This window comes from Chamaea fasciata, unplaced genomic scaffold (assembly GCF_029207755.1).
Source record: "Chamaea fasciata isolate MVZ Bird 193981 ecotype frontalis unplaced genomic scaffold, bChaFas1.0.hap1 SCAF_2, whole genome shotgun sequence".
In the NCBI taxonomy this organism is placed as follows: Eukaryota; Metazoa; Chordata; class Aves; order Passeriformes; family Sylviidae; genus Chamaea; species Chamaea fasciata.
In genome coordinates, this window is record NW_027094087.1 from 21,920,616 (window position 1) to 21,939,687 (window position 19,072).

A 19,072-nucleotide genomic window follows, 5' to 3' on the forward strand; every position below is an offset into this window, starting at 1 on the left:
GATGAAGTCATGTCCCTTTAAAAAGACAGAGCAAAAATTGGCATTAATGGTTGCACCTGTAGGGAAGAGAGATAAGAGTCAACCGAGAGGTAGAACTCATAAAAAGCTGCTGCGAGCACTTGCCCAGCCTGGGAAAGGGAGTTTTAAGCTCCCTGGGCTAAGAGTGGAGGTTAGAGGTGAAAGGAAAAATGGAGCCTCCAGGGTGTGAGCAGGGGATCACAAAGGTCTCTCTATCAGACCTTCTGAGGTGTTTTGAACATCCTATAAGTGAGGAGCAAGCATGGGCTATCTGCTTTCAGTGTTGCAGAAAAATAGAGCAGTTGGCCCAGGGGCTGTGCCCACCATTCTGTTCTGTGTTCATAAAAGGTACTGGGAGCATCTTTATCCATGCTGATGGTACTGCTTCCTTCAAGGTCTACCACAAGCCTGGTAAGAGCATCGGATGCTACGGGTTGTTCCCATAACAGGCTGAAATGTGAGGACAAAGTAGGGGAAATTTCTTTTCCCCTGCTTTTTTTTTGCTTTTCTTTTCCCCTCTCTTTTTCTCTGTGTGTTATCATGAAACCATTCTCCTGCCTACACTTCATTTCAGAGGACTGTAGATAAGCAATAATACAGATGCATGACCTACTAATTTCTCTAGTAGTGCTCTATTGAGTCATTTGGTTCTAGGGAATAGCTGTGAGGAAAGCCTTCTACCACTTATGTTATTTGAAATAAATAGTCTGAGGCTTTGTTACATGTACTGCTCTGTTCATGTTCTAGTGTATGGCTCCTTTGTTATGGTAACTCTCACAGCAGATTTATGATTGGTACTTTCCCTTTTTTTGGTCACTGTGTAGCCAGCAAGTGGTAATAACTCTGTAGGGCTGGGTTGGGCTGCAGCAGAGGTCAGTGCTAGGCTAGGTCACTGCTTCACCTTTATTCTTTATGACCCACTCTTCAGGGACTAGAGTGGGTCATAAAGAATAAAGGTGAAGATCCTGTGCCTCCCCTGGAGGTTGGATATCAATTAGCGAACAAAAAAATGCAGCTGCTGTTACTTTGGGCTAATGCTCACAATAATATGAGTCTCCTGTGTTGTTTTCTAGGACTCTCCAAATACAGGCCTACCTTCCCCAGGTGGGACTCATTTTAGTCAGAGGAGTTAGTCACCTTAAAAAAAGCAATGCTTCCTATTCCCCTCTCTTGAAAAGGGTTCTAAAAGCTATTTATCATTGCCTGTACAGCTCTTTCTCCTCTGACCCTCATTTTTCCCTTTCAGATGTTGGCAGCATTCAGCAGTCAGAGGACAAGGTAAGCCTGTGTCTTTACTTTCATCGTGTGTGCAGATACAATCCTGTTGTAGTAGAAGGTCTGCTCAGGAGATGCAGATATCTTGGGAAACTACCAAGGTGCTTGAATTTACTGTGCCCTGAGAGAGTGACTCCCCTGGAACCTGGAAAAGGAAATAAAATGCTTGGACTGAACTCAAGTAAGACAACGGGACTGGGAAACAATGTGCACAGATGCTGTCTACTGTGGCATAGGTCACAGTCTTGTCTTAACAACAGATATCTTAGGGGTGCCAGTTAAGGTCATTTAAAAACTTTAAACCAGCTTAAATGGCAGGGTATTTCTCATCCTGAGAGATGTGCTCAGTCCTCAGGAGTAGAGTAGGGCACACACGTGGCTGGAAAGTAAGAGCTGTGATGTTCTCCACAAGGCTTTGTGCTGCAGTGCTTCCTTGGTGTTTGTCTGCAGCTGTTGGAGTGCTTGGGAGTGGTGATCTATGAAGCCCTGGACTGGGGAATCGACAGCCAAGTGGAGCGAGAACTGAGCGATCCTCTGGAGAAGCTGCTGTGCCTTATGTTGAAACTGGATGATGAGGCAACAAAACCACCAGTCACCCTGCAGGATGTTATCAAGGTTTCCTTCTTCCCCCTTAGTAAATACAGCAGCTTTAGAGGGGTTGATGGAACAGTGCTGTTGACCAAGAGGCGAGACCATTTTACATACATAAGATTGAACATCTTCCTTCTTTGTTTCTCTGCATCTGCAATAGGAGAAAAATAAAAAGAGGCAGTGAAGATGCCGTGAGAGAACAAAAAATTTTAAACCATGGATTGAGGAAACAGAATCTTGTTTTGTTCCCTCCTACCATGTTTTTTGTTGGTTTTTTTGTTTGGTTTTGGTTTTGGTTTTTGTTGGGTTTTTTTTTTCCCCCAAGATCTTTTTTAAATAGCTGCACATCTTTCAGGCCTGTGAGGAGCACTTATCCAGGCCTTCTGAGGCTTTCAGCCATTATGAAATGACCTGTAGAAGCCTGTTTACTGAATATATGGAACTTCAGAAGCTTGTGACCATCATCCAGACCTCCAAAGAGGTATGTTTAGGATTACCCATTAGCTGCTATTCCCTCTACCTTCACACACTCACCGGGTTCTAAAGTAACCTTCTCATTGCACTAGAAATGGAGCCACCTGCATGAAGTTCTGTTTTCACAATGTAAATAGCTGCTGTCTCTGGACCATTTTTATTTATTGCAGCATTTGAAAGTTTAGGTGTTTAGAGCTTCTAGGCTTTTCAGATAAACATTAGTAATTTATGCTGGATAGATAGGAAATCACTGAAGAGTATAAAGTGGTGACCTCATGTGCCTGCTTTCCTCAGAGACTGAGAAAAATGGATGTGGAAGATTGGGTGGAAAATCCCATTCAAAAGAAGAAAACCCATGGCGTAAGAGATGTATTTTCTTTATAATGGGGGACTGGGTTTTTTTGGTCAGTATTGACTCTCTGAGGCTTTCTATTGATTCTTCTATGAAAAATAGAGCAAATTAAACTGCTTAGGCTGTTCAGGAGCCTGAGTAGTTAAAGACTTGTTTGCAAAACAAGCTGGGGAGTGAACTTGAAGTTAAACTATTTCATATGTCAACCTCACGTGGACTTCTGTTCTACCCAGAGATTGTCTTTGTGGTCCAACTTAAATCACTTCTAAAAATGAAGTTGGAGGCACTCTTTGGAGTAAATGCCCACAAGTAGTTAGCAGGCTGTTTCTTCCCACAAATGAGCCGCAAATTCCAGCTTTTGGCAGGATCTGACACCTGCCAAAAGCAATCTGTTCCTTTTTTGTAGCTGGACTGAAAACTTCCAGAAAACTCTTCTGCTGTTGGTAGTCCTGGGGTGGACTACTTCACTCTTATTATGTGGGATCTCTGTTGGTCAGGACTGGCAGGGACTGAAGGCCAGTAGCACTGTCCATCTTTGTGGTTGTGCAGCTCCAGCAGGTCAAACAGAGGAGTGAAGGAGGGTGAGGAGATGTCACTCCTGCTTTCTGTGCACTGCCTTTCTTGTGCCTCCATTTGCCTTCTGTGCTTCCACAGATGTTGGACTGTGTGTTTGGGGCAGGGAAGGCAACTTACTGTGCTTTTTTCAGGGCCCTACACAGTCAGGGCTCAATCAGAAACAAATAGGTCTTCAGGCTGGAGCTCTGCCCAGCATAAACAAATGCTCTGTAGTCTGGAGTCTGTGGAGACAAACAGCAAGCCCCGAGAGACTTGTGGACTCGCTCCCTTTGTCTAAATAGCACTTGCTTTGAAGCGTGCTCAAACTATTCGTATGAAAATGTTTGTGAAATGTGTGTTTGGGCATATTCTCAATTTTGTGATCTATTAAAATAAACTGGCAAGCTATCTCAAACCACAAACTCATCAACTGCTATAGCTCTTTCCTGCAGGGAATACATGAATAAATACATGGCCTTTGCCGTGTGGCCTGAAGGCCAGAGTGTTTGGCCTCTGCTCCTTCAGGAGGCATGGATTCCAAAAGCTGGATGTCTGTTGCAAATCCTCTGCCTCTAGTTTCCAAGTCCCTAAGCACCAGTTGATTGCATTGCTCTGACAATCTCTTGAGTTTAAAATAACCAGGATGCCAGTTCCTTTGGGATCCCACAGGTTAGAGCTGATGTCTGGAATGGTGCTAAGCAGGTAAGCTGCTCTATAGGCCACACTTTCTCATGTCAGCTGATACAAAACAGATCTTCAGAAATGCAAACCACAGCCTGACAGTGTGCAGTGTTGTACAGTTTCAGCAGAGCTTATCTGTACATGTCCCAAGTTGATGTTCACCTTGAAATCTAAGCAGTGAGACCTGTTAGAAGCACAGCTGTCTTAGCACTCACCTGTTGAGCTCAAGGTAATGGGTTTAGAGCGTTGTAGCATTTTGTGTTGTACTGCATAGGTTATGGAAAGTTTAGGTGGCTTTTGACAATACATGGAATGGCAAAAATAGAATAATTGCAGTGATCCAATCAGTAGGGAAATAAAAGCATGACTGATAATGATGTTGCCAACATCTGAAAAATGTTTTGGGTGTGTAAATTGCTCTGAAGTGCTCAGCTGAAGGCAATTTTTGCCCCCATACTAATGTGGCAATATTACAGTACAGAAGTCTCTCTTCAGGTCATGTCTCTCATTCAAGTTCAGTCACCATGTGAAATACAACTCTAAAGTGCAAATGTCTTGGGATAATCTATTTCAAAAGTCTCTAGTACTGATGAGCTGGCCCAGAGACTTTTGTGTGTTCTCCCACACAGTATTAAATATAGCCTAGGAGGTATGGCAAGTGTTTGGTCATTCTTTGAGAGTTCTGGTTTTCTGGAGTTGAGGTATGACTACCAAATCCAGGCTAAAACAATCCAACAAAAGTATCTGTCTTCTTGAAGGCAGCCATTAGTCAGAGCTTGCATAAGACTCTTCTGGTATTATCCCAAGATATCTGAAGGGATAAGTAGAGAGAAGATGCTTCATGCTGTAAGTAGAAAAGAGAGAGAAGCCTAAGTCAGATACTCTGTTCTGAGGCAGTTTTCTAAAATGTTTTGCTTCCCTTTCACTGTTTATAATACAATGACTTGTTCTTACTCAATTTGCCACTGGGATCCAGATAAGCTGTTGATTTAGCACTTCCATTACAATGTTGTCTAAACATGCTATTGAGTTCATTACTTTTTTGCCTGTCTTTAACTTTTACTGGGTTATACTGCATGCCTGAACATCCTCAGTTACTAGTACAGAAACAGGATGAGCAGATGTCAGGGTGTTTAGCTTGTGTCTCTAGGCTGAGACTGCTAACCTATGCTGCTGTTAAGTATGAGATTCCTTGTCTACTTGTTTTCCTCTTTCGTTTCTGGACATTTCAACCCTTGGTTCTCTGAAATTTTGGAGGGTTTTAATGGTAAGATTTGGGATTTTATTCCCAGTGTTTCCTAGGATCCAGTAATATGAAAACACTCTGGCACCTGGAGCACTTTCAGAAAGAAAATGGGTCTATTTATTTACCTGACAGCACAAGCTGTATTTTGCTGAAGTACATCCATAAAGCTAATGACAAATTTTGGGAATAAGCCTGGTGAGCCAGCTACGAGTTCCTTTGTTGTAAATTAACTTCTGGAAAGAAAAGCAATTCTCTGCTTTGGTACTGCACCCTGATCTGGAAGTGAGTAGAAGGGCATGTTTAGGACGCAATTCTGTGTTTGTGAATGACCAGCTGCTAAGTGTGCCTTGTTACATGGAGGGAGGGGATGCTGCTCTGCAAGTTCCAGCCGTTTCTGCTGACTTGTCCCTGGCTGGTTTCTCCAAGGTGTCCCCGTGGCCCGATGTCATCTGCGAGCTGCAGACGGGCGTGAGACTGCGCAAGGCTGCTGAGCGACCGCGGCGTCCAGTTTCCCTGAAGGAACAGATTCGCTCTCCCTATGAGATCCTTTTGGATGACATTCAGCACAAGAGGTACACCCTGAGGAAGGTGAGTGGCTGGGGTCAACAGAACAACTTCGGGATCATTGTCTCTGCTTCGTTTCTGAGCAGTATGTGTTGAGACCTCTTCTCCAAAGGAGTGTCTTTTTCAAAGGTACATCAAAGTCCAGAAGTGTCTGGGGCTACTTCGCAGCTGCAGCTCAACAATAGATCACCCTGTTTGTCCACTCAAGTACTTAATTTCCAGTAACTTTTTAAGTCAGGAGTAGCCACAGTTTCATGAATTGCCATAGTAAACCTCTTCTCCCTCCAGGGTCAGCCACTCGCTTCCCTGCTGCAGTTATTCTACCCTGCACACAACAGCTTCATGGAACACACTCTTGACTCCTTGTACTTTCCACCTTGGACACTTGTGTCCTTCCACACTCCTTGAGCTGAGCTGTGCCTGGCATCTTTTACTTGCTGCTTTGCCTTCCCAGGTGCTGTGGTGCGTTTGCAAGTGCAAAAGCACTTTTGAGACAGTTCTCTGGGCAGTGCACTCAGCTACTGCAGAAATTTAGTCAGGGTAAAAAATGCTGAGCCCCTTATAGGGAAGGGCAGAGACTTCCACCTTCACCCCTTGGTTGGTGAAGATGACCATATACAAAAATGTCTGGGGTGTCTCTAAAGGCTTGTGATGCTCTTTGCTTGCTGCAGCTTGAGCTGGGAATGATGAGCAGATCTAAAACGTTGGCACAAGGCCATGTGGCATTGGCATGCTTTGCAAAAGATGTCTTGGCAGAAGATGAAACAACTCTTCTTGTAATGAAGAGAGGTATTACAAAAAGTGAAAACTTTGCATAGCACACTAGACATCAGCTTTTTTTTCCCTCTTTGTTGGTGCTGCTAGAGTGTAGCAGGTTTAAAAGCTTCAGTTAAACCATGCACCTCTATAAAACCCCAGCTCTTGCTTGGCATGACTGTGGCTCCAGCCTCCAGGTAATGCTATGTCATGTGTTTGGAGATGGTATCATGATGGATATGTAAATTAATAGTATTGGTAAGGAGACAGTGCATCATAACTAACTTGTATTCCTTCCAATGTACTGTGTGTCAATGTACTGTGCAGTACAGAACTGTAACTCAAGGTGGCAGGATGATCTGGCTCTTGGGGGATTTTTTTCTTTTTCTTTTTCTTTTCTTTTTTTTTTTTTTTCTTTCTTTTTTTCTTTTTTTGGTAACTTTTTCTTTGGTCCACGAGAAGCACAAACATGTTTGAAGAGTAGTAGACAGAAATGCTGAAAGAAAGCAGAGTGCTACTGCTCAGGTCTTTGTGAAGCCTCTTAAACTAGGATTTCCCCATCTGCAAAGCTACTTTAATGCTTCTCTAGCAAACAGTGGTCTAATTTGCAAATGAATGAAAGCACAGCTAGCGTGAGGAGCTGTAGTGTTGTTCTACCTGCACTCCCACGTGTCCTGAAGCTGTACACACAAGTGAAAGTAAATGGCACAGCCTCAAAATACGAATAAGTGAACAAGGCAGCCTAAGACGTGCATGTGCAATTGACTTTTTTGTCAGTTCTCCCCTATGCAGCAAGCTCAGGGCTTGATGCTTCACATGAATATCTACCCTGCAATTCTATCTTGCTATTGTTCCTAGTTCATGTCGGGCTGTAAGCCAGTCTCTGGGACTCTGGCTTAGGCATACAGCTGCAACAGTTCTTGGTACAGTCTCGTTAACCCGTTCAATTGCTCTCCTCCCTGGAGCCGAGCTTTTGCTGATGAATATGATGTGACCATGGTGCTTGTTGGGATCACTCCTGACATTAATATCTGAGTACAGTGTTTTCTAGCTGCTTCTCAGAGCAGTTCATGAGCTGTTGGGGCTAGAAGGCTTTGTGCTCCTTGTGCAAGCCTCCAAGGGCTGTGCAGTACTTCTGATTGCCTCTCGTTTGCTCCGGGCAAATCTTTCCCTACCAAAACCCCATATAAGGAAACGTCATTATTCTACACTTCCCAACTCCCTGTTTTGGTGGGGTGAGTGGAGGTGAGGTGTTGTTTGTTTTGTTGGGGGCGTTGTGGTTTTTTGAGGTGGATTTTGGTTTGTTTTGGGGTTTGTTTGTTTGTTTGGGACTTTTTTGTTTTGTTCTTTAATGCCTTCCCCATCTCCCCTGTTCCCAAATCCTTGTATCATTCACTGTGCCACTGAATGGCAGAGTGTACAAGGAGCAGAGATTTCTTAAGCATCAGTTCTGCTCTTTCAGGTGACCCTCCAGCAAAAGCACAGGGCCTCCAAAGTTGATGTAGCTGCTCTTGAGCCTCATCTAAAGCCGGTAGGTGACCTGGGGCTGCATCTGATGGCAGCAAAACAAGATAATTCTGGAGGCAACAGGACATTTTGAAGGAATATAAATCCAATACCTTAGCTACTGGTTTGTATTTGGGAGGGGGTTATATTGACCATACTTAACTTTTGATTAGATCCTCCTGCCAAACATGGTACTAGAAAAATGGAAGTTGACATCTTTGTAGAAGAAAGATGATCTTCCTACTTCCTCCACTGCTTCTTTAATTTGGAACATTTTGTGGTCTTGTAAGAGCTCCTGGAGTTCTTGATTTCAAATTTGAGAGTCACTGAAGTATTTTACTATGCATAGTGCTGAAGGCTGTCTCATGTGCAGGGCCCAGTGCCCTGTTGGGTGACAAGCACTTGTACAACAGCGGCATGGCTGATGCAGTTTTTCTGTCACCACTGGTCTCCTTGCTGTGTCCAATGCTGCTGTGCTTTGCCTGCAGATGTTGAAGGTGAAGCTGAAACAGTGTGTGCCACAGGAGCCCAGGTGGCATGAACAGCTCATGGCAGAAATAAAACAACCACCGAAGCTTCGGGCAGCAGCACAGGAAAAGAGGAGCAGGCCCAAAGGTACCTGCTACACTGACCTAGCAAGCAAGCAAGCAAAGTCAGCATTGGCTAAAAATAATAGATGGCCTTGGAAATGCAAGCCCACTTATCTTTTCAATGACATTTGTAAATGTAAGGGGCGGGGAGGAACAAAAATTTTGTGTGATAGAGGTGGCATGGCATAAAAATAGTTATTTCTAAAAAATCTGTTTGTGGATTATTAGGACTCAAAAGATATTTCAACTTGCCCTTCCTTTTATGGATGTTCAAACATGTCTGTCCACTAAGTGCGATTACAGGATTTTGACCATCACCTAAGAATAAAAGATAATGTAACTACCAGGACAAAGCCTAGGTGAATCTCAAATTCCAATGTGTGGGTATCAAATTTGTCATTTTCTTGTCCCAGCTCTATCTCATTTTGTCTCTGAGTATGAGGCTTTTTGTTCTCCCTCTCCCCTGCAGAAATGCTTGTGGCATCAAATGCTACCTTGAACTCTCCAAGCAACAATTCCTTACATCTCCAAGATGCCAGTACTGATTATAAAACTGCCAACACTAAAACACAGCAGCTGGGAGCAGGAGCTCAGGTAAGGAACTCTAGGTGAAAGGACTATGGAGAGACAGGCATACTTCAAGAATTAGAGCTGGAAGCATACACATAGCCTGGAAGGGCAGGAACAAATCCTGGTGCAGGAAATCTTGTCTCAAAAGTGAACAAATGTGGTGCTACTGGGTTCACTGAAGCCCCTTCCTCTACAGAAACTCATTTCGTCTTCAAACACTTCTGTTTGTGGCAAGACTGCAGCCTGTAGGTACTGATCTCCTCTCTGACCAGTGACAGCATCCAAGGGAATGGCCTGAAGCTGAGTCAGGGGAGGTTTAAGTTAGTTACTAGGAAAAGGTTTTTCACCTGCAGGGTGGTCGAGCACTGGAACTGTCTTCCCAGCAAAGTGGTCGCAGCACCAAACCTGACAGAACTCAAGAGGCATTTGAACAATCCTCTCAGATGCCTGGTGTGACTTTTGGGGTGGTCCTGTGCTGGGACAGGTGTTGAACTTTGGTGATCCTTGTGGGTCCTAACTCAGGTACTCTATGATTGTACTGAACTGAAGTCTGCTCTGGTCTCTTAAAACTGGCTCCTGCAGAAGTTATAACAGCATAGGTGTCTGGCCAATATGGACCAGAGCATTCCCACTCTTACCTCACAGTGAGGCATCTGATGCTAGATGTATTGACATACTTTGATTTCATGTGGTATGTGAGCTCACAGAAGGAGAACTTAATGATGTATTTTGAGGAAAGAACTTGATGGGTGAATTCCCACTTGTCTGTCTGTGAAGTTATTCTGGGAGCACTGTTCTTCAGTAAACCACAACACACAGTCTTTGGGTTCTTTAATTCCTGGCTCTGTCATGAAAAGCTTGACTGCTTGGTTCTGGGATTCAGTCTGAGCATATTCCGAAATTCTGTGGAACAGAACTTAAGCCCTAACACGTCATGTCTAGCACAGATGCTCTGGCATACAAAGTGGAATCTGTTTTCTGTAAATATTTCTGCATGAAATGCAGTTGCCTAACTGAGGAAAACAGAAATGAATTATAAAAGCAGAAAATCTTAGCTATATTTGCCCCAGTCTGAGCCACTTGTAGGAATGTTCAGCATTTGAGAACTCTGTGGTTGATGTATTACTGCTAAACTAGAAGGACTTTCATATGGAGACTGATATTTGTTTTCTACTTTTCTAGGCAAGGTAGAAACAATGCTGTTGGGATAAAGCATTGGGTTTGAGTTGAGTTAATGAGTTGGGTTAGTCACAGTCTCTTGAACTGTTCTCCAGTGTTGCTACATGTGAGCTAGAGCCAAGAAAATGGTTCCAATGTATTCCATAGGTTGTGTGGGGAACATTTTGGAAAGTTGGTTCCTGAACAGATGAAACTTTAGTACTAGTATCCACTGTTGGACTTGGGCAAGAGAGAGAACAGGTGAATTGGAAACTGCACTAACTTGTCTGGAATTTCCTAGCTGTGGAGTGCATTGGGAATTAACTTCATATTCCAAGAAGAAATCAAAAGTTTTTAAATATACTCCATTGCTTTTTCTCTCTCCACTTCTGGCTGAGCCTTGAACATTTCTGATGAGTTGTGGGTGTCCTAGGTATTGTTAGGCAGCAGTACTTCTGATGAAGTGGCCTTGGTGTCTCTTACATGCAGATTATGAATATCCTGTCCTCTGGTCCGCAGGAAACCACTCCCAAGTTGCCTGCCAGCACCTGTCTTCCCTCCTCCAGGCCACCAGGAGTATCCTGCATCAGCACAGGTCAGTGCACTTCTGGCTGCACATCTAAACCAGGTGACAAAGTACAGCCAGTGGCCTGATGGGCTCCCAAACCCTTGGGCTGCACTTAATGTACACTTCTTTAATCACCTGAAGATACTCCACAAGAGAAGTTCCAATACTAATTAAAGAGTCTGAGCCCATAGAAGATAATTTCTCTGCAGTTGACTGAAGCTTGTGTAGCTCCTGCAGCTTCAAACAGTGATTGCATGTTCCCAAAGGCCTGACTGAAATTTGCAGTAAAAGCTAAATGAGTGGTTTGAATATTCAAGTAGAAAGTGCAGCACTTCATTTTATTAAACTAAGTGGTGCTAATGAAGCCTCATCAGTGCCCACTGACAAGCATAATTACTGTAACCTCTGCTTTTTTTGTGATCTGAGCAGATGGGTTGGAGGGAGATGTGAGCCTTGCTACTTTCAGAAGGCAGTGTAGTGCTCTTGAGTGTCCAGCTTTCAGGGTGAATACCCTGACAGTGGGTTTTCTGCACCCATAAACTCTCTCTTCCTATCCAGGTCTCACTGCAAATTGCATGTCTCCTCCCATGAGTGCACCCACACCAGGAGACATTAAGCCTAAGTGTTTCCAGAGCACTGGCCAACAGCAGCTGCCTCCTTACAGAGGAAGGTCCAGATCTTTAGAGAGAGGCCTTCAAAGCCAAAGCAAGGAATTTGTAAGTCCAACATGTCAGCAAGCAACCCTGGTCTGATGCATCTGCTAATGATTTGCACCTTGATCCTCATGAAGGCAGTAAGCACGCTCTGTGGTTTTTGTCTTGGGACATGTGGTATACCCACCTGAAGTTGGTATATTATTCTCTCCTTGGAGACATCTTAATAGAAGACTGGATACTGTAATGTCCTTGTGGTGGCTTCCCCCTTTGAATGATATGAAATAAGGTTGTTTCTCATACAAAAAGGGAAAAATACCATGAAAGTGTCCATCTAGGCTTCTTCAAGCAGACTGTAATTGAGAGTGGGACTATCTTGCTTTCTTCTTGTCCCTTCCTTCTCTCTAGATTCTGATATGCCCGCAAGTTATCTTTTAAGCTGCAGTAAAGGGCAATAGGTAGTTAACAAAATGGGGATGGCACAGCATCAGTGACTTTTAAATGTATAATATATGTAGAACTGAAGTTATGAAGCTCTGAATGATGGTTGTGGGAGAAATACTGGGGTCTGCGTGCTTCTATGCAACCATCTGAATTGTGGCCTCACCCTGAGCTGCCCTGACAAGGTGTGTTGTGCCCTTGTCTCCTGCTTTCCTTCTGCATCCCTCCGTGCCCCACCTTGTTAAGTCTCTAACTGACCTCTCTGAGGCCTCTTTGTTCAGCAGTGTGGTGGGGGATGCAGGTGTGGTGGGGATTAAAGCACAGCTGTCTCTCCTGGCTGACCATGAGACCACAGCCTCCATTTGTATGGGGTCAGTAGGTCTTGGGAAAGGGAAGGGCAAGAGAGTGTTATGCTATGGAAAGGAATTTGGGGTCCAGGAGAGGCCAGGGTGGCACCTGTTCCAAAGGGTAAAATGTCTCAAAGGAATCTGCTTGAAAACTGTAACAAGCACTCACCTGCCTGTGGTGGTTTCTCTGCTAGTGTTGTCAAAGAGTCACCTGATACTCCCCATCACAAGCAAAATGGGGTTTTGGAGAAAAATACTCCTGATCCTCTGGGACCCAGTTTTGAGATGACCTCCCCAAATAGCTGCTTTTTTCAACTTTATCTGATGTTTAATTTCTGTCTTTCAATAGGACTATTCCTTTTCTACCAAGTGGCCAACCATTGCTGAGCTGATTGGAACCAGATATGCAATGATGGTGCTGGAAGGGCAAGGCCTCTTCCAAGGAGGTAGTGATTGTGTCTTTCCAAGAGCAAAGGTATGTTTCTCCTTCACTTCATGCTGCCCTTGCCTTTTCAAAAGCTGGCTGGTTTCATGGCCCTCAGTGCTGAACTGCAGGGGCACCCTCTGCCTCAACTTACCCTGTTCATAACAGCTGATCTGAATTTGGCCCTATGCTGGAAAAATTTTTTAGTATTTGTGCAGTGATGACTTCTACTCTATCTTAAGCTGTGTAAGTTGCCTAGAAAATAGCCCAGCCTTTGCTTATTGCTTCTTGTCTGATTTCCATGCAAGGAGAGCTGACTGCCATGACCACTGGTCAGCTCTGAAACCCCAAAGCAAATAGTTGGGATCTGGTACTGGTAAATAGTGAAACAAAGGTGCTTGACCCAGGCTCCCACACCTGAGTTGTGCTGACTCAAACCACCTTGCCAAGTGGACGTGATGCTGGGGGACATGGGGGGATAGGGAAAGAGCTGTATAGCTCAGGACTGTTGGTTGTTCATGTTTCTCCGTTTCTGGCTTATCCCTGAGTCTCCTTTAGAGGGGGTGTGGCAACTGCCCCTCCAGAGCAGATGTCCTGAGTACAGGCCCTTTGCTGCACAGATGTGAGGAAGTCTGTGCTTCTTGGCTTTTGGGTCATTTTTTTGCCCTCATTTATTTAGCAGTACGGACAGAGTCAAAGGTTCTACTAGCAGAGCCATGTTACTTCCACAGGCTCTCTGATGCTCCTGAGACTGAATCCTTGTTTACTTCTCACCTTACTGACCCTGCTTTAACTTGCCTGCTCTACGACTATTCTAAAATGGCTTTCTTACCCACTGCTGTTTTTTTAGCTTTCTCAAGTACTTCTCAAGATAATATCACTTCTGACTGCCAGCTGTGTATGAATGGGCTCTTTTTTATAAAGTTCAAGCGACTCATCAGCTTCCTTATGACTCATTTTTTGCTTCAGGATTGAATTCAAATTTGCCCTGATTTAATCTCTTTGGGATTGCTGCAGTCTACCTCAAAGAATGTCTCTCTTCTCTCTCTTAACTAGCTACTGTTACACTCTTGCACAATACAGCTATTGTTTGCTCAAGAGCCTTTTTTTAAACTCCTGTTGTCTGGCAGCTGCCCCAAACCTCTGTTATAAAAACACTGGCCTACAAGTAAGAATTTTTTTGCCTTTTTAGTTTTTAATTCGTGTGTCTTTGCTATCCTTTATTGTATCTCTGTTATTGTATATGAATCTAAAGCCTTTAGAAAGTTTGTTTACGTGCTTGCTCTTTGGCAGGCAGTAGATACTGTTGGTACAAAGATGTTTCCCATTTGCATTCAAAAATAACTTTCCTTTCCACAGATCTGTTTCAGCTGCCATAAGCAGATGTTTCTTAAGTGGCCTTACAACTGTTACCTCTGCAGCAGGTGAGCTGGTACAAAAGGACTGAATGAGGAGGGAGAAAAGAATGAAAGAACAGTGCTGAGAATTTTCAATATTCATAGGTTGTAGTACTGGATAGTAACAGACTGCTGAACCCTTCAGCCTTGCCTTACTGCACAAGCCAGGTTGGAGTGTCTACAGCTGGGGAGGATGTAGAAAATCTTGTCTCTGAAGTAGAATCTTAGTTTTAACTCTTAGTATTAAGTCAACAATAGCCAAATTTCCTGTGCCAGTATTAAATTAGCTTCTCTGAGATCGCTCTCTGTGTTTTGCTCTGAAGGTTTGCTCTGACTTCAGCCAAGGGCTTGAACAGGTTCTGGGAGAGGGTCTATACCAGAATCTTCTGTTGAGGTCTGAAAAAGAGAACTTCAGACCTTGTGACTGGGAAAGGAGCATACTTGTATCCACTTATTTGTTAGAGGCTTTCTGTTCATGGGAGAGTGAGAGAGGAACTTCAGGCTCATTAAGGCTCACTTAAATCTATTTGAAGCAGTTGTGAAGCACTGAATTGATTATAAGCAGCAAGTAAACAACCACTGGAAATTGAGCAATTGTCTGGTGGTAGTGCTGGGTGAAGTGTAATGAGCTTTTGCAGATAAAGCCTTGAAGCTATGGATGTTGACACATTTCAGATGATTTAAACTACCAGAAATAGGAAGGCTGACAAACTGAATAGTGGAGTTCTCAGCTTGCTCACTTTGCTATCAAGTGATTCTACCACAATCATGAATTCAGACTTACTTGGGAATGTCCTCTGTAGCTGCTATATTGGTATCTGCTGAGCTTTACTCAAATGATAATGCTGGAGAGTTTTCTTTCAGGGTTGTCTGCTGTGATTGCTGCGTTAAGGCAAGTCCAGTCTTTACAACAGCACGTGGGATTTTTACATTTTCTGCTTTCCCTCCTCCTCATCTAGTCATAAGAAGCTTTCCTTCATCCCACTGATACCTCAAATCTACCCTCTATCTTGTTTCTAGGAAAGTAGAAGAGGGAATAGTGTGAGGTGTAAAAGTAGCCAGGGTGACACAGATATCTCTTGTCATACTCAGCTAAAACAACTCTGGTTCTTCTTTCTTTCATCCTGTGTAAAGTGGTTGGGATTACACTGGGCTCTATTTATACAAGGGTCAGAAAGTTCACTGCATTAATGTCTACCTTTTAAGTGCACCAATAAATCAATTGCATGGCATGCAAATTGTCCTGCTAAGAAGGAGGATGTGTTTCCCTGAGAACTCAGGTGACTTGTGATGTGATTCCATGTCTAGATGTCCATGCCCTTCCGAACATGTGTACATCTCCCACTTCAATTCCTAAAATTTTTGAGACTCTCCAGAGAGGAAGATCCAGCTACTCAAGAGCAGAAGAGCTCCAAGTTGCTACATGAAATAGAGCACCAGCAGTATTTTGGGTAGGCTGGGACGGGTTTCTTCTATTTTCACCTTGAAAGATGTTACCAGTTACTTATGCAAAGCGACAAACAGGCAGACAGCAGTGTGTAATATTGGCCTGGTCAGCTGAATGTTCTGTTGAATGACTGGTTTTAGCCACTGGTCTAACTAGTCCACAGTTCTCTGGAAGTATTGTGGATTTTAGATGACCCAAAGGGAGGAAGTGTAATTTTCTGCATTTTCTGTTTTAACTATCAGGTTTGTGACATGAATTTAGAAGTGTCCATATTAGCTCAGACATAGAAGGTTCCTTGCAATAGCTTCATAGTATGAGAATTTCCAGACCCCATCACACTCTATCCCCCACAACTGGGGGTCTGTCACTACAACCCAGGAGTAGCCCCTTTCTACCTGGACATGAAATATCCTAATTGTGACTCAGGTGTAATTGACTGAACAGTGATGCCACAAATGGTTTCTCAGTCCCTCCATGCACATACAGACCCTTTCCTTTTTGTTCCCTGAAAATGAATTATTCCAAAAACAGCTTTTGACAGTTCTGGGTGAAAAAGATAGATAACGTGCATATAAGTGCAATATACAGGACTGAAAACATACATTATCTCTTCTTTATGTTCTCTTCTTTCCAAAGCAATTAAATTTTCTACTGGGCAAACTGGTACTTCTTTTTCTTCCTGTGAAACCTTTCTTTAATGTGGCCAGAATAAAGACACAGTAGTTTGTGGTTCTAAGGCTGGTACTTCAGTTACCAGCCTTATGGTACCCTGGTATGAGGCGTAGTGTTCATTACTAAAGTTAACTGCATGGAGCAGGCAGTGGTTTGGTTTGTGTTGTAATGCAAGTGCTGCAGAATAGGCCTGAGAGACTGCATTATTGTCATGCTGCAGGATGGGAAAAAAAAAAAAATCCTTCAGCATGAGGATGCAGTCATAACCTTGGACCAGACACAGATATCCATTTGCCTTTTGGCTGATAAACTGTCAATTGAGAGGTGTTAGTAAATGAAGCTGTTCTGGTGCTTTTTAACCTTCCTAAGTGGTGCTGATGGCTCTTTTGAACCTATGCATTTAGCTAAATCACTTGGCAGCCTGGGAGAAGGGTGGAAGAGCACCATGCCCTCCAACAGAAACCTGGGTCAGCTTTCCTGCTTTTGTTTTTCTCTCTGCCCATCCAGTGTACCCGTTGTTTTGGAGCCCCGTGGCCTAGCACAGCCCCTGTGCTGTTACACAGGGACCATGGCAGACTGGCTGACTGCAGACATCTGTACGTGCTGTGAGCAATACCTGTTGAATGTGGCTTCCAGTCAACAGCACAGCATCCCCCTCAGGAGAATTTCCTGTGCTTGAACCAAACTGGAATGATTCTACCATACATTTCTCCTGTCACTTGTTATGTACCTGAAATAAATGAAACAGCTTTATGCACCTACTGACATAAAGGCCTGAATGAAAGACCTCCCTGCTGGTTAGTCTAAGCAGGAAGCACAGTTAGCATTTCTGTATTGTGAAGTATTCTAAAGCTTTGTGGGTTTTAGAACTGTTTTAATTCTTTTTATGTGTCTTGGGGAAAATAAATGTTGAAGCACTATCACGCCTCTAGCATTTATTTCTTTGCACCTGCAGCTGTCATTGTTCCATGGCACTTTTTGCATTCATGGCTGAGCAGACTTCATCCAATGTACTGAGCACAGGGAAACTTTTAACCAAAAACCCCCATGAGAGGTTTGGAAAGTGGAGCTCTCAGTTATGTGATTACATCACTCTGCATTTTGCAAACACTCCTTCCTGACTTCTCATAGCATTTAAAGCTCATAGCTTTGATCCATGTAAAATGGCAGTGATAGCTGCTCTGCCTGCTTGCATTAAGAAGCAGATTTCATTTAGGAAGCTTGTTTTGATTTTTTTTCTGTCCACTATCATGCTTTGGCACCAGAGCTTTCTGTGCATCTCACAGAAGTACCTCTCAATGCTGTCATCACCTGAAGGGTAGAGAGTTGTGCTTGAGAGATTCTTGTTCATTGTCTTGGCCTAATCCCTTGGCCTGGAATAAACTGGACTATTGCAAAATTCCAGTGATTTTTTGTGTGTGTTTAAAACAAAAAATGAGATATTGCATAGTATCTTTATTTATCCCCAGGAATTGCTTGTATGGAAGGGATGTGGGGCCTGATGGAGTTTGCCTTGGTGAGTTTTGCAGGGCCTGGACAGACAGTATTGAATGGACTTGTAGTTGGAATGAGTCATGCTGCAGAAAATGACTGGGAAGGGCCAGTTCTAGATGGAGGAGAAGGGAAGAAAGACATGTTTAAGCTGAGCCCAAGGTCTGCATCCAAACTGCCAGAAGGGTCAATCCCTCCAGCTGACTTGCACTGGCCTGACTCTGCTTCCTCCCAGCTGCCTGTCTGCAAGCTGATGCCTACTTGCAGGTTTGGGCAAGCTCTGCAAGTAATTGAATGTGGGGAAGCTGGAGCTTGAGCTTCCTGTTGGAGCAAGTTCAAGTGTACCTTGTCCTTCAGTCAGTTAGGAGGGGTGCAGCCTGCCTGCCCAGGTCCCCTCCTGTATGTGCCAATGGCTGGTGCTGCTGGGAGGCAGCTGGGCTCCTTGCAGGCTGCAGGGAATGGCAGCCAAGCCGCAGGTGTGCTTGCTGGCAGGATGGGTGCAGTGTGGGGCCAGGGGCATGAGGTGCTCTGGGAGGCTTGCTGAGTGAGGTAGTTTAGAGAGAGCCAGAACTGAGCTCAGATCAGCCTGCTTTGAGTAATGTGTGAGGCCAAAATGCTGCTCAGAGCCTGAGTGCAGCAGCAGGGAGAGAAGGTGTCCGTATGGCATTGAGGTAGATTTAAGCTCACCTGTAGAGCAAAGGTAGTTCTTGGTTCCGTCTCTTGCACATCTGTTGTGGGGTCACATGGGCTTGTTTCACTGCCTTTATCTTCCCCTACCTTGTGACCATGACAGGGCTGATGGAACGCACTCACCTGTAGAACAGACAAAGTGAGGGGGGAGAGTTTGTGCTAAGAGACAGCCTGACCTTCCCTGTGTGTCCCTGATCTAGCATGCTGATGGGATAACCCCTGTTCCCATCATTCCTCTCAGCGACAGTGGTTGCAGTGGCCACGGGACAGTGGCAGTAAAACCTCTGTCCCCTGTGCCCGAGTGCCGGACATCTTCTTCACCCCGCCTGAGCCATTCCTGTCCGCCAGGGGGCAGCCGCGGGCCGCGCCGCCCAGAGCCGCGGCGGCAAAACACGGCTGTCTCGAAAATAACAGATTTACCTCATAAATAAGAGAGATTTACCTCCAAAACAACCCAGGTTTTACTTTCCTCATTTATCTTTATTTAATTTTGTCCTTCCCGTGGCGCTTCCCCAAGCCGGGGAAGGTGCACTGGCACACAGGGCCTGGGTGACAGCAGTGGGGAGGCTGAGGGGGAAGGTGAGGGTGTCAAAGACAGCCGGGACA

At 44.3% G+C, this 19,072-nt stretch overlaps 1 protein-coding gene across 3 annotated transcripts; it reads left to right on the top strand.

The window, feature by feature from the left end:
• Window positions 1-124: 124 nt before the first annotated feature.
• LOC136284821 (protein spire homolog 1-like) lies at window positions 125-17,205 on the top strand. Of its 3 annotated transcripts, none has more exons than XM_066175241.1 (16): window positions 125-429; window positions 1,265-1,296; window positions 1,744-1,908; window positions 2,240-2,365; window positions 2,653-2,718; window positions 5,619-5,780; window positions 7,975-8,043; window positions 8,507-8,633; window positions 9,078-9,202; window positions 10,826-10,931; window positions 11,463-11,620; window positions 12,695-12,820; window positions 14,129-14,193; window positions 15,031-15,058; window positions 15,475-15,617; window positions 16,793-17,205. In XM_066175241.1, the coding sequence occupies exons 1-16, from the start codon at window positions 189-191 to the stop codon at window positions 16,962-16,964; spliced, it is 1,911 nt and encodes a 636-aa protein (XP_066031338.1). In that variant the 5' UTR covers window positions 125-188; the 3' UTR covers window positions 16,965-17,205. The 3 variants fall into 3 exon arrangements, with proteins under 3 accessions (XP_066031338.1, XP_066031339.1, XP_066031340.1); XM_066175242.1 differs by having other exon boundaries at window positions 10,856-10,931; XM_066175243.1 differs by lacking the exon at window positions 7,975-8,043.
• Window positions 17,206-19,072: the final 1,867 nt, after the last annotated feature.